This window comes from Tachyglossus aculeatus, chromosome 17, assembly GCF_015852505.1.
Source record: "Tachyglossus aculeatus isolate mTacAcu1 chromosome 17, mTacAcu1.pri, whole genome shotgun sequence".
NCBI lineage: Eukaryota > Metazoa > Chordata > Mammalia > Monotremata > Tachyglossidae > Tachyglossus > Tachyglossus aculeatus.
Genome location: NC_052082.1, coordinates 54,038,331 through 54,050,378, shown reverse-complemented (window position 1 = coordinate 54,050,378; position 12,048 = coordinate 54,038,331). Strand labels below are relative to the sequence as shown.

Genomic DNA, 12,048 nt, shown 5'->3' with positions numbered 1-12,048 from the left:
ATACCCACCTTTACCAAGTTTACCAGCTCCTCTCTCCCACTAGTGGCCCTATTAGAAGAAAAATCAGAACACAAAGGCTTATTAATAATAAAAACAGTAACAATAATTGCATAATTTGTTTAGCATTTACTAACTGCCAGGACCTGTCATAAGCACTGGAGTGGATATGCGCAAATTGGGTTGGACACATTCCCTGTCCCTCATGTGGCTCACAATCTTAATTCCCATTTTACATATGAGGAAACTTAGGCCTAGAGAAGTGAAGTGACTTGCCCAAGGTCACACAACCAACAAGTGGCGAAGCCAGGATTAGAGCCCAGGTCCTTCTGATTCTCAGGCCCATGCTCTATCTACTAGGCCATCCAGCTTCTCTTCCAAGGCTTACAGGGATAAATCAGGCAAGTTGGTTCTTGTCAATGGAGGTCTGCTTGGACCGAGTCTGTCGGCCACTTGTCCTGGTCAATTGGGCTGCACTGCTGAATTGACCACAAAACACTCAACAGTCCAGCTAAACACCATAACCAGAACTTCTACTTGTGTCCACCACCTTTATTACAACATCCTCTCCCAAGCACTTAGTACAGTGCTCTGCGCACAAGAAGTGCTCAACAAATATTATCGATTGAATCCACAACCTGTGACCGATTAGATAGATCAAATCTATCGTCTTGTGCTCTCTGAAGTGTTTAGTACAGTGCTCTGCTCTCAGGAAGTGCTCAATAATTTACCACTGATGTATCGACAGTTTCAACACAGCTCCTGTCTCTACCCTCCCTCTGAGTTCTCAAACTGTATCATTCCTCCGAATTCTCTCCACATAGAAACTCTGTTCTTCAGGAGCAAGATGGTGAGATTGTAGCCACCTGTGCAGATGTGTCCGTAAATTCCTCTACACCATGGCACTCCATCCCCTACACTGAGAACTACCCTTTACCACACCAATATGCCCTACCCAATCGCATGCCTCAAGCTAACCGCAGAAGCTCAATTGCACCTGGCAGGTGGCCAGACTGAAGGAAGATTAGCCTGAGAGATGGACAGGCGCTCTGGGCCCAACTCTAGTTCCTCCTCCTTTGAAGAAATCATGGAGATCCAAAGCCACACACCCCTTTCAGGGGAAAAGCAGTGGGACCTTGAGGAGAGAGCCCAGGCCTGGGAGTCAGGAGACCCCGGTTCTAGTCCCGGATCCATCTGCTGCTGTGTGACCTTGGGTAAGTTGCTTAACTTCTCTGGGTTTTTGTTTCCTTATCTGTCAAATCAGGACTCCATACCTGTTCCCCATTCTTCTTGGACTGGAAGCCCCATGTGGGATAGGGATTGTGTCTAATCTGATTGCATTGTATAAACCTCAGTGTTTGGCACATAGTAAACACTTAACCAATTTCTCCCTCTCGCCACATTGCCCCGAGGCTGGTACGCAGAGCACATGGGAGAGAGGAGCATGTTGGGAATAGACTGCTCCTCAACTCTGTGTGATCACAGATAGCCTTATGCCCTCTTTGTTCTGTGCCTTTGCCTTCTCCTACTACTCTTTCTCCCTCCAAATTATCTCCTTTTTAAGGAACAACTCATACACATTTAGGCTACCACCCCGGGAGATGTCAAAAGCCAACAGCCCCTACCTTCCCAACCAACGCCACCATATATTTGAGATAGGAATAAAGAATAAAATGGGTGTTTCCGAGCCCCTTTTCCGATGCCCCCCAAATTCTGTGGGGACCAAATGTGATTCCTTCTCAAGAGGGGGCTGAGTCAAACTATGATCCGGTCTTCTTCCTGGATCTGGCTGGGGGGCTTTCTGGAGCAACTGACCGGTCCCGCTCCCTCCATCTCACCCCCACCCCCGCCGCTCCCCACCGCCCCGCTGAGCAGGGGAAGCCCAAGTCGTACAGGACTGGCGCTGGAGTGGCTGAGTTTATCAAAGCGAAACTTCAGGTTGGAGGACCTCGGGGAGTTTCTGCTCTTCACATCTGTCAAGAGAAGAAATAACTCTATAGTGCACCCTCCCCAGTACTCAGCATGGTGTTCAGCACAAAATAAGCACTCCTTCAATACGACTGATTGATCAATTGATAATTACACATGCCATCTCAGGGCGGGCCCGGAGTCTCGATTGCCCCCTGCATGATGGGTTAGGGTCTCCCCACTGGGGTCACGTTCCTCCCTCAGGAGCGGATGGGGGGCAGGGCAGGTAGCTGAGGAGAAATCCCTCTCTCCCACCACACCTCTCCAGCCATTCCCAGTTTTGTGAGCGGGTAGTCTGCCAGGCCCAACCAGTGGATGCTTGGACTCACTTCCACCCACTTCCCTCTCACCGGACAGGTCAGGCACTATAGGGTGCCAAGTGAGGGAGGGGGATCAATGGCTGCAAGACTTCCCCCACTGGACTGGGACCCCAGCCTCCCTTGCTGCTCACCTGTGGGGCTCCTGCTCATGATGACTGGGGTGGCGGCCACCGCCGGGCTGGGGTTCTCACTGCTCGGGGAGGGGCTGTAGGCAAACACTTCCTGTTTGTAGGGGGAGGCCGTGGCTGGCTGGCTGCCCTGTCAGAGGAAGGAGAGAGGGAGAGGCTGTGGGTGGCTGCCAGGCTGCTCTGCCAGAGGAAAGGGAGAGGAGGGGGCCAAAGCTCGCACAGTTTGGACCCAGGTTCGGGGGCAGAAGGTCCTCTTACCCTCCTTTTTGCTGGCCAAGCCCTACGGTGGTGAGGTCCCAAGCGGTTTCCTAGCTAACACCGGCCAAATGCTCAACCCTCGTCCCCCAGCCCACCAGCGCTTAACAAATGCCAACATTATTATTATTATTATTATTATTGTTAAGACTATGAGCCCCACGTGGGACAACCTGATCACCTTGTATCCCCCCCAGTGCTTAGAACAGTGCTCTGCACATAGTAAGCGCTTAACAAATGCCATTATTATTATTATTATTATTATTATCTTTTGGCAGAGCCCCAGCCCTCTGCTCCTTCAAAGCCTTCCTAAATGTTCCCTCTTCCAGGAAGGCATCCTGAATTTAGCCTCCATGTGACTGATTCCAACAGGACCACCGGGCTCCAGGTTGGGGGGTAGGGGCTAGGGTGAGGGCAGAGGGCCTACCATGCTATCGTACTCTTCCATGGTTTCGCTCTCGCCCGCTGTGCTGCTGAAGCTGCTGGTGCTGGATGAGGAGCGGGAGATGTTGGACCGACCGTTCTCTTTCAGCTTGATGAAGGGCCTGCCGGACATGGGGAACAAACCACCCCGGGGGCACTTTACAACTGTCAGGGCCCTGGGCCCAGTCGGCCCATGAAGAAGGCATACAGAGAAAATAACCACAGCACCCTGGGCCTAGGAGCCCCCAGACCCCAGAGTACTCCCACTTTACTGACCTCTATGATGATCTCATGCTGCACCTGTTTCACAGATGGGCAAAGAGAGGTAAGGAAAAAACAGAAGGGGCTTCCCCCTCACCACTGGGCAAAGTGAGGAGGAGTAGGGAAGAAACCCAGGAGTCCTGAGTCCTGATAACCAACTCTAGCTGATGCTCTTCCTAACACTGTGGCATTTCAAGGTCTAATCATAAGCTCCTTGTAACAAAAGTATTTATTACGCGCCTATTGCGTGTAGAGCACTGTACTAAGTGCTGGGAGAGATTTCACAGGTGGGAATTAGATCTGGTCCCTGTCCCTCGAGGGGTTCAGAGAACATATCTTTTGTTCCTGTTGTCCTTTCCTAAGTGTTTAGTAGAGTGTGGTGCGCTCAGTAGGTGGTCAAGAACTACTATGACTACTACTGTTATTCTCTCTCTCCCTGCCCCATGCACAAATATACAAATGCACACAAAAACACACCTCCACACACAGATACCCACAGACAGCCACAGAAATACATGCACACAAACATATACACTTACACACTCACAGACCTACAGATATATGCTCCCAAGAAGACAGAGGCAGCTGCCCAAGTATACTGGACCTCACAGGAGACCACCCTCCCCGACCCCGCCGCACCCCAGGCCTTCCTCCCCAAGGTCCCTCTTACTTTTCTTTGTTGGGGCATATTTCAGGGGAGCTGGGATTGGATGAGGTCTCTGATTTCATGTCTTGAGAAGAGTGCCCACCATCTGAGGTCTTCTGGGTGGCAGACACACTGTCACTGTGGAGACCGGAAAGGGAGACTCTGCTGTGTCTCCTTCTGCTGGCATCTGCCCTCACCTGGCCCGACCTCTCCGCCTCTGGCTTCCTCACCACATGGGCAGTGGGTACGGCCAGCCCGCCTGGCTTCCTCCCACCCCACCCCTTAGGATGAGCTACCAATCCAGACTCTGGGATCAGTGCTCGGTGTTTAAGTCGGGGCTGAGTCTCCCCTTTCTCCCACCCCATTCTGAACCTCCTTCAGCATCTCCCTGGTAAAAGCATACCCTTTCGTGGGGGGGCCCAACCCCTTCTCAGCCCCTCGAAGGTGCCGGGGGGAGGGGGCAGTTTCCCGGGCCACCAGGCCCTTTGAGGGATTATGTGGGCGGCTGTGAGTCCAGCCTAGACCGCTTTGACTCCCCAAATCCAAGACAACACCCCTTTCCCAGCCAAGCTGGTCACTGAGCTCAGCTCCGGCCAATTCCCAGGGGGCCCATAGACCCAGAACCTGCTTCTTTGGGCCAGGGTCAGCCAAGTAGAGCCTCCCACCCCTGAGGAAGTGACCAGGGGGACTTACCATCGGGTCCGGGTGTCCCCCTGGCCCTCGGCCCCCGTGTGCAGGCGAGGGAACAGTCCGGACCGCCGTTTGATGGGGCTCCGGGACTGATTCTTGGTGGTGGCCACCGTGACGGGGGGCTAGAAAGCAAAGCGCCCAAGTAAAGCCTGTTCCACTGCTCGGCCCCCTTAGTCCAATACACTCCCCACCCAGGTCCAAGCCCCTTCCTCTTAGTAGTTCCAGGGCTGCCAAGCCCCTTCCTCTTAGTAGTTCTAGTTCCAGGGCTGCCAAGTCCCTTCCTCTTAGTAGTTCCAGGGCTGTTCAGTCCCAAGTCCCACCCCATCCAGTCCCGCAAAGAAGACCCAAGCCAACGGCCAATGAGGGTCTCCCCCGATTCCAAGGACTGACTCAACAGTCCTCTCCTGCTCCAGCTAAACCAGACCACATCCCTAGAGTGGCCAGACGTCTACTGGACAATCCAGTTTGAAGTGGGCCAATCCCCTATCCAGTACAGAGAAGGCCCCGGCTGCCTTTATGTCCAATTTCTTCACCTTCAGCAACCACGGCTTCCGCTGCCTCGGTGCCAGCCACCAGGTGTTGCGACTTGGATAATAACAATAACTGTATTTGTTAAGCGCTTACTATGTGTCAAGCACTGTTCTAAGCACAATGGTAGATACAAATTAGATTGGACACAGTCCCTGTTCCACATGGGGCTCAGGCTTTATTCCTGCTTTAGAGATGAGAGAACTGAAGTACAGAAAATTTAAGTGATTTTACCCAGGGTCATACAGCAGACAAGTGGCAGAACCGGGATTAGAACCCAAATCCTCCTGACTCCCAAGGCCTGTACTCTATCCACTCGGCCACACTGCTTCCCGGTGCCTGTGTTTGGAGGAACCTGGGAGCAGAACGCAAAGGCTCTGGACCAAACTGGGGAGAGGAGCCGCAGTCTACCCAGGGTATGCTCTGGATTCAGAAGGACTCGGATGGAAGAGTGTCATTATGTTGCGTGCCTGGAGGAAACACGTTAGACATCATGTCATGTGTGCTTGTCTGTCTGTCTGTCATCTGCATGGGCCTGAGTAGGAACCTCAGCTGGAATGGGAAACTAAAGTAAGGGAACAATCCAAAGTATTTCTTTCCTCCTCCTCCTCCTCCTCTTCCTTCCCACAGGTACAGCCTTCCGGGCGGTGGCACTCACGGAGAAAGTGGTCTTGGTGACTTCCACGCTGTTGTGGGGGATCCCCCCACTGAGGCTCCCCGGAATGCCTCCACTGTGATGCTTCCGCTGGGTTCCCACCATGGTCTCCATCGAGTGGCTGCGGACACGTATGGCTCTCTGTGGACAACGAGGCCGGCCCAGGGACAGTCAGGGGGCAACACAGACCAACAGACTTGCTGCTCCCTGCTGCTGCCCTCTCTCATCCCCTTGTCTTCAGCAGTACCAGCCACTGTTTCCTGTTAGAGCCCGGCTTCCCCTGGATGCTATTTCCCACTACAGTCCAGTCACCCAGGGCATTGTTTTTGGTTAGAGCCCAGCTGTCCTGGGGGCTATTTCCTGTTACTGCCCAGTCACCCTGGGCACTGCTTCCTGTTAGAGCCTGGCTCCCCTGGTTGCTGTTTCCTATTAAACCCCAGTCCCCCTGGGCACTGTTTCCTGGTAGAGCCTGGCTGTCCTGGGTGCTATTTATTATTATTAATAATAATAGTAATAACCAATAATAATGGTATTTGTTAAGCACTTACTATGTACCAAGTGCAGTTCTAAGAACTGGGCAGGGGGGGATACAAGGTAATCAGATTGTCCCACATGGGGCTCATGGTCTTAATCCCCATTTTATAGATAAGGTAACTGAGGCACAGAGAAGTTAAGTGACTTGCCCAAAGTCACATAGCTGACAAGTGGTGGAGCCGGGATTAGAACCCAGGTCCTCTGACTCCCAAGCCCATGCTTTTTCCACTAGGCCATGCTGTTTCTCATGCTCTATTAGAGCCCGGCTGCCTTGGGCATTGTTACCTATTTTGTTTTGGGTATTTTTGATGGTATTTGTTAAGCGCTTACTATGTGCCAAGCAGTGTTCTAAGCGCTGAAATTCATTCATTTATTCAATCGTATTTATTGAGCGCTTACTGTGTGGAGAGCACTGTACTAAGCGCTTGGGAAGTACAAGTTGGCAACATATAAATCCCACCTGCCCTGGGCACTGATTCTTGTTAGAGCCCGGTCACTCTGGTCACTCTTCCTGTTAGAGCCCAGCCTCCACTCATCTCCACAGAAATACCAGGCTCAGTTCAGGAGTTGGAGGGGGCAAAACTCTGGGGACCCCACCCCACTGCCACCATGGGGATCAGGGAGACACAGGGGGAACTAAAGGCCCTACCCCGTCATCAACACCCCCAACCTTAGTTGGGAAACCAGGGATGGTGGAGGGTTGCAGGGAAGGGAAAGTGACCTCTCCCAAGAGTTTGTAATAATAGTAATAACTGAGAAATTTGTTTAGCTTTTACTTTATGGCAAACACTAAACTAAACACCGGGGTAGATCCAAGAGTAATCAGGCAAGTCACAGTTCCTGTTCCACTTGGGGCTCACAGTCTGAGTAGGAGGGACAACAGATATTTAATCCCCATTCTGTAGAACAAGCAACCGGGGCCCAGAGAAGTGAAGAGATATGCCCAAATTCCCATTGAAGACTAGTGGCTGAGCCAGGATTAGAACTCAGATCCTCTGACTCCCAGGCCCGTGCTTCGCCCACTAAGCCATGCTGCTTCTTGTTGTCGGCCTCTTGGGCCCTGACTGAAGCACTGGAGCTTGGGTCCAGCAGAGAGACCCCACAGCCCTTCTGAGGATTCCTGATTAGCTTGTATCTACCCCATTGTTTAATACAGTGCCTGGCACATTACAAAAGCTTAACAAATACAATAAAACAATAAAATTTAAAACACCACTACTCTGCAATTCTCCACGTCTGATTCCCCCCAATCCCCAGAGATCCCATCATGCCCTGGGAATTGGAGTTCTTGGCCCCAATGCCACAGAATGCATGGAACAGCAAGAGTCAGACAACTGAACTTAAAACGAGACAAGCTGCAGCCTGGGATTTCTAACAGGGCTGTCACCACCTTCAACTCCATTTTTCCATAAGCCAGAATGAACCCACTGGGAACCAGGCACCGGTAGCATTTGGACTGTAGCCTTTTGGCAGAAGGACAGGGAGGTCATGGATTTTGACAAGGTCCCAGAAGCTGAGGGGTGGAGAAAATGCCAGAGGCACTAAGGCCTCCGTTAGCAATGAATGGCAGCTGCCTGAGAGGCCAATTCTGGTTCCCTTCTTCACTCTGTCATTGCCCTGACAAACGCTGGGACTACTGGGATTCCGACCTTCAGTGGATTCTTTTGCCCAGTAGGTGTCAGTTGAGACCCAAGGAATTTCACAGGATTCAAGTAAAGAAGTCTAGCAACCGACTCCACCTATATCTTCCATGTAAATCTTGATAGATTCAGCACCAAGGGAGCTGAGAGGGGATTTGGGGGTGAGTCTGGGGATCGGGATCCTCTATAATGACCTTGCAGATTAGGACAGGGTGTCACAGAGGTGGTGATGAGAAATCATTCTGTTCCCTGGAAGGGGCAGATCTGAAGGGCAGCAGAAGAGATTTAGGCTAGAAGGTAGCCTCTCCCATAAAACTGTAAAGCCTCTCAAGAGTGGGGATGTCTTCAATTTATTCTGCATGTTCTCCAAGCATTGAGTAGTTTTTTGGAAGCTATCATTTGACTTGGAAGAATCTCCAGACTGTAAGCTTGTTATGGGCAGGGAAAATATCTGCTAATTCTGCTGCTTTGTAGTCTCCCAAGCGCTTAGTACTGTGCTCTGTCCATAATAAGTGCTCAAAAAACGACATTAATTGATTGATAGAGAATCGGGGCCAGTTGGAGGTGGCACCCACCTAACTGATGACAGGTATCCAGCCAGCATCTGTTAACATGGCCTCCTAAACTCAGACCTGCTGGTCCTCTATCAAGTGCTCAATACAGTGCCTTGCACTCAGTAGACAAAATTACCACGATGATGATGGCATTTTTTAAGTACTTACTATGTGCCAAGCACTGTTCTAAGCACTGGAGTAGATCCAAGGTAATCAGGTTGTCCCAAGTGGGGCTCACAGTCTGAATCCCCATTTTATAGACAAGGTAATTAAGGCACAGAGAAGTAAAGTGACTTGCCCAAAGTCACCTAGCTGATAAGTGGCAGAGCCGGGATTAGAACCTACGACCTCTGACTCCCAAGCTCGGGCTCTTTCCACTAAGCCAATCACGTCCCTGATGGATGGGATGGTTGAGACTGGCTGGACCAGAAGCCTCTGCCAGAGTTGCTGGAAACAGCCCATCCCACTTTGTTCCTGTACCAAAGGGACATGCCGTCACTGGGACATGAGCTGAGGGTCAGGGGTCACCCCAAGGCCCCCCCACAGGCTAAGCCTAACATAGACCTGATTGGGGAATGGCCCCTCCCTGCTCCCCCTCCCTGGGCTGGCCTTTTTGACGCAGTGACTGCAAAACTGGAAAAAAAAGCATTTCCAAAGCTAACACTCAGACTTGTTGGCGCTCAGACCTGATCCATTTGGAGCTGGTCTGCCCTCCATCTGACGTTGCCGATGAATTTATGCATTCATGAAAAGGTTACGATATCACATTGTCATTCCACAGTGATTACCAGCAAGCTGAACTCTAAGAAGGCCTTCGAAGGGAGAGAGAAGAAGAGAGAAAGAGAGAGAATGGAGGTGGTGGGAGTAAAGGTAGAGAAAGTGAGGGATAGGAGTACAGGGAAAGAGAGGCAAAAGGAGAGAGGGAAGAGGGAGAGAGAAAAGGATGGAGAAAAGAGAGGTTGGAAAGACAGGACGTGAGGGAGAAGGATAGGGAGAGAAACGGAGAAAAGGAAAAGGAAGAGAGAAATTGAGAGGAGAGAAAGAGAGATAGGAGACAGGGAGGAGAGATGGAGAGAGGGAGAGAAAGAGGAGAGAGAGGGAAAGAGGGAGACAGAGGGGGAGAGAGAGAAGGAGAGGGAGGAAGAAAGAGAGGGAGAAGAGGGAGGAGAGGGATAAAGAGGAAGGGAGAGGAGGGGCGGGAAGGTGAGGAAGAGGGACAGAAAGAGAGGGAGGGAGGGAGAGAGAGAAAGAGAGAGAGAGAATGGACTCTAGGCGCCTCAAAAAAGGGAGTGGAGAATGAAGAAGGAGGTGAGAGGAGAAGAGACGTCAGAGGTGATGATAGCGTTGGGGAAATTCAGTCCAGGGAGAAGAGTTTGAAGAAGAGGTGGTTGATGCACGACCCAATACAGTGAGTCTCAACAAGGAAGAAGGAGTAGAAGCTCCCTGAGGGCAGAGAATGGGTCTTGTAACTTCTGCTGTATTTTTCAAGTACTTAGTGCAGTGCCTTGCAGGTTATCAAGAAAACAAGAAAGCAAATATGAGCAGGAATGGAAGGAGACAATCCAATTGCAGCAGGAAGAATTTTGGTTACATAAAGAGGGGAACTTCCTGACAAGTAGGATGCCGGTACGGTGGTTCAGAAAGAGATGATGCTGAATCTCCTTCCTTGGAGAGCTTGAAGAACAGAATGGACACTTACCTGGGAGACAGCTGAGGAGTTATTTATTCTGCCTGGAGAATCCATCATTATAGGATTCTAAAGCTCAGCTGGGCCCCTGCTCCTAGTCTTTTAAGTTCCATCTTTCCCAGAATTCAATGCTGCTTCCTGGCCCACTTGACTCATTTCCTCCTCATTTAGGCCTCGCTCATCTCCTTCCTGCTCCTCTTGTTCTCCCACCCCTCCCAGACTCTCAGCCCTGCCCCTTTTCCCCCCAATGCCGCCCTGTCGTGCCCTGTGACTGTGTGAGTGCAGCTAGAAGAGCTGCCATTACAGGGGTGAGAAGACAGAGAGACTTTGGCCTGGACTTGTGAAACCAGGTTGACAGTCCCAGCTAAACTCTCAGTCCTCACCTCGAATGGTGCCAGCCCACTTTCTGTGAGCACTTTCCACCTCCACCATCACGGACGGAGGGACAAGGGACCTTCAGCCCACCTTCCTGGAAGCAGGGGGTGGGGTGGAGTGGTTGGAGTGGGCTCTCTACCTTAAGGGACTCCAGGATCCCCCCGTGGCTCCCATTCTCAAATTTATCCTCCTCGGGCCCAAGCCCCAGCATGATCTGCGTGTGGGCGTGGAGTTCATCGTGCAGGTTGTCTAGCAGGGCAGCCCGGGTCCGGTCCTGGGAGGAAGAAAAGTCCAGAATGGGTGTTCTGTGGGTGGTGGTCATCTTCCCAATGCCCTCCCTCCCTCCCCACCCAGCCCCAGAACCAAGGGGAATCACCTTGAGCTCCAATTCCTAGGATTCAGGAGAGGGAGTATGAGGTCGTCAAAGTGGAAGGACCTGGGTTCTAATCCCGGTTCTGTCACTTGCCGGCCATGTGACTCGGGGCAAGTCATGTCCCTTCTCTGACCTTCAGTTTCCTCTTTTGTAAAATGGGGATTTGACAGGCTTATGGCTCATGAGCCCCATGTCGGGCAGGAACTGTGTCTACTCTGATGATCTTGCATCCACCCCAAAGCTTAGTACAGTGCCTGGCACACAATAAGCACTTAAGTACCACAGTTATTATCCAGAAGAGGATGCTAGAAAAGTCCATTAGATCTTGGCTCTCAGCAAAGGGGATCCACCCAAATGGCGGAAGTCGTCCCCAATCCTGATATAGGAGGAAACTGGGCTTGGCCCAGGGTTTCCAAAAAAGACCATCCCAGCTGAGATCTCAGGAGGAGGCCCCAGAGCAAGCAGGTAGGGAAAGGAACATAAATAAAAGAGCCTGGGTGAGTCACTAAGAGGGGAGGAAGGAGCAAGCCAATCTCAGGTGGCCTCCCCTTTGAGGCCCCAGCACAGAAGGTGGGCTCCCCAAGGAAGGTGAGGGAAGGAGGAAGGAGATGAAAAAGGAAATAGGAGAAGGGAAGAAGTGTGAGCGGGAGAGAGGCTGGGAGAGAAAAAAAGGGTAATGAGGAAGGCATTGGACAGGTTGAAGGAAGAACTGGGGAGCAGTTTTCGCTTTTACCTCCAGCTTTGCAAACTTGTCAGACTTGCAGCAGGCATTCTCTGCATTGGTGAGCTTGGTCAGCAGAAATTCCCGGAATTCTGGGCTCTGAAAGAGATGCAGAGAATAATGAGGCCCCTGGGGAGGCCCCAGGGCCCAAACACCCAAGATCCACTCACCACACCATCAGTGGCCCTACAGAACAGAGAGGCTCATGAGTCAGCCCTGAAGGTGGCCACCGGAAACTCCCAGAAGGCACCACTGAGAGGAGGTTGGTCAGTCCTGTCTTTGGCTTCAGGGAA

At 51.6% G+C, this 12,048-nt stretch overlaps 1 protein-coding gene across 4 annotated transcripts in view; it reads right to left on the bottom strand.

The window, feature by feature from the left end:
* RAP1GAP2 (RAP1 GTPase activating protein 2) overlaps positions 1 to 12,048 on the bottom strand; it is a 152,445-nt gene that overhangs the window by 4,790 nt on the left and 135,607 nt on the right. For all 4 annotated transcript variants that reach the window (XM_038759488.1, XM_038759490.1, XM_038759491.1 and 1 more), the window contains 9 exons: positions 11,768 to 11,854; positions 10,801 to 10,935; positions 5,875 to 6,012; positions 4,692 to 4,810; positions 4,023 to 4,136; positions 3,096 to 3,213; positions 2,417 to 2,543; positions 1,891 to 1,970; positions 9 to 48 (listed from right to left, as the gene is read on the bottom strand). In XM_038759488.1, coding sequence (XP_038615416.1) covers positions 40 to 48; positions 1,891 to 1,970; positions 2,417 to 2,543; positions 3,096 to 3,213; positions 4,023 to 4,136; positions 4,692 to 4,810; positions 5,875 to 6,012; positions 10,801 to 10,935; positions 11,768 to 11,854 — 927 coding nt within the window. In that variant the 3' untranslated portion in view covers positions 9 to 39. The remainder of the gene's footprint in view (positions 1 to 8; positions 49 to 1,890; positions 1,971 to 2,416; positions 2,544 to 3,095; positions 3,214 to 4,022; positions 4,137 to 4,691; positions 4,811 to 5,874; positions 6,013 to 10,800; positions 10,936 to 11,767; positions 11,855 to 12,048) is intronic.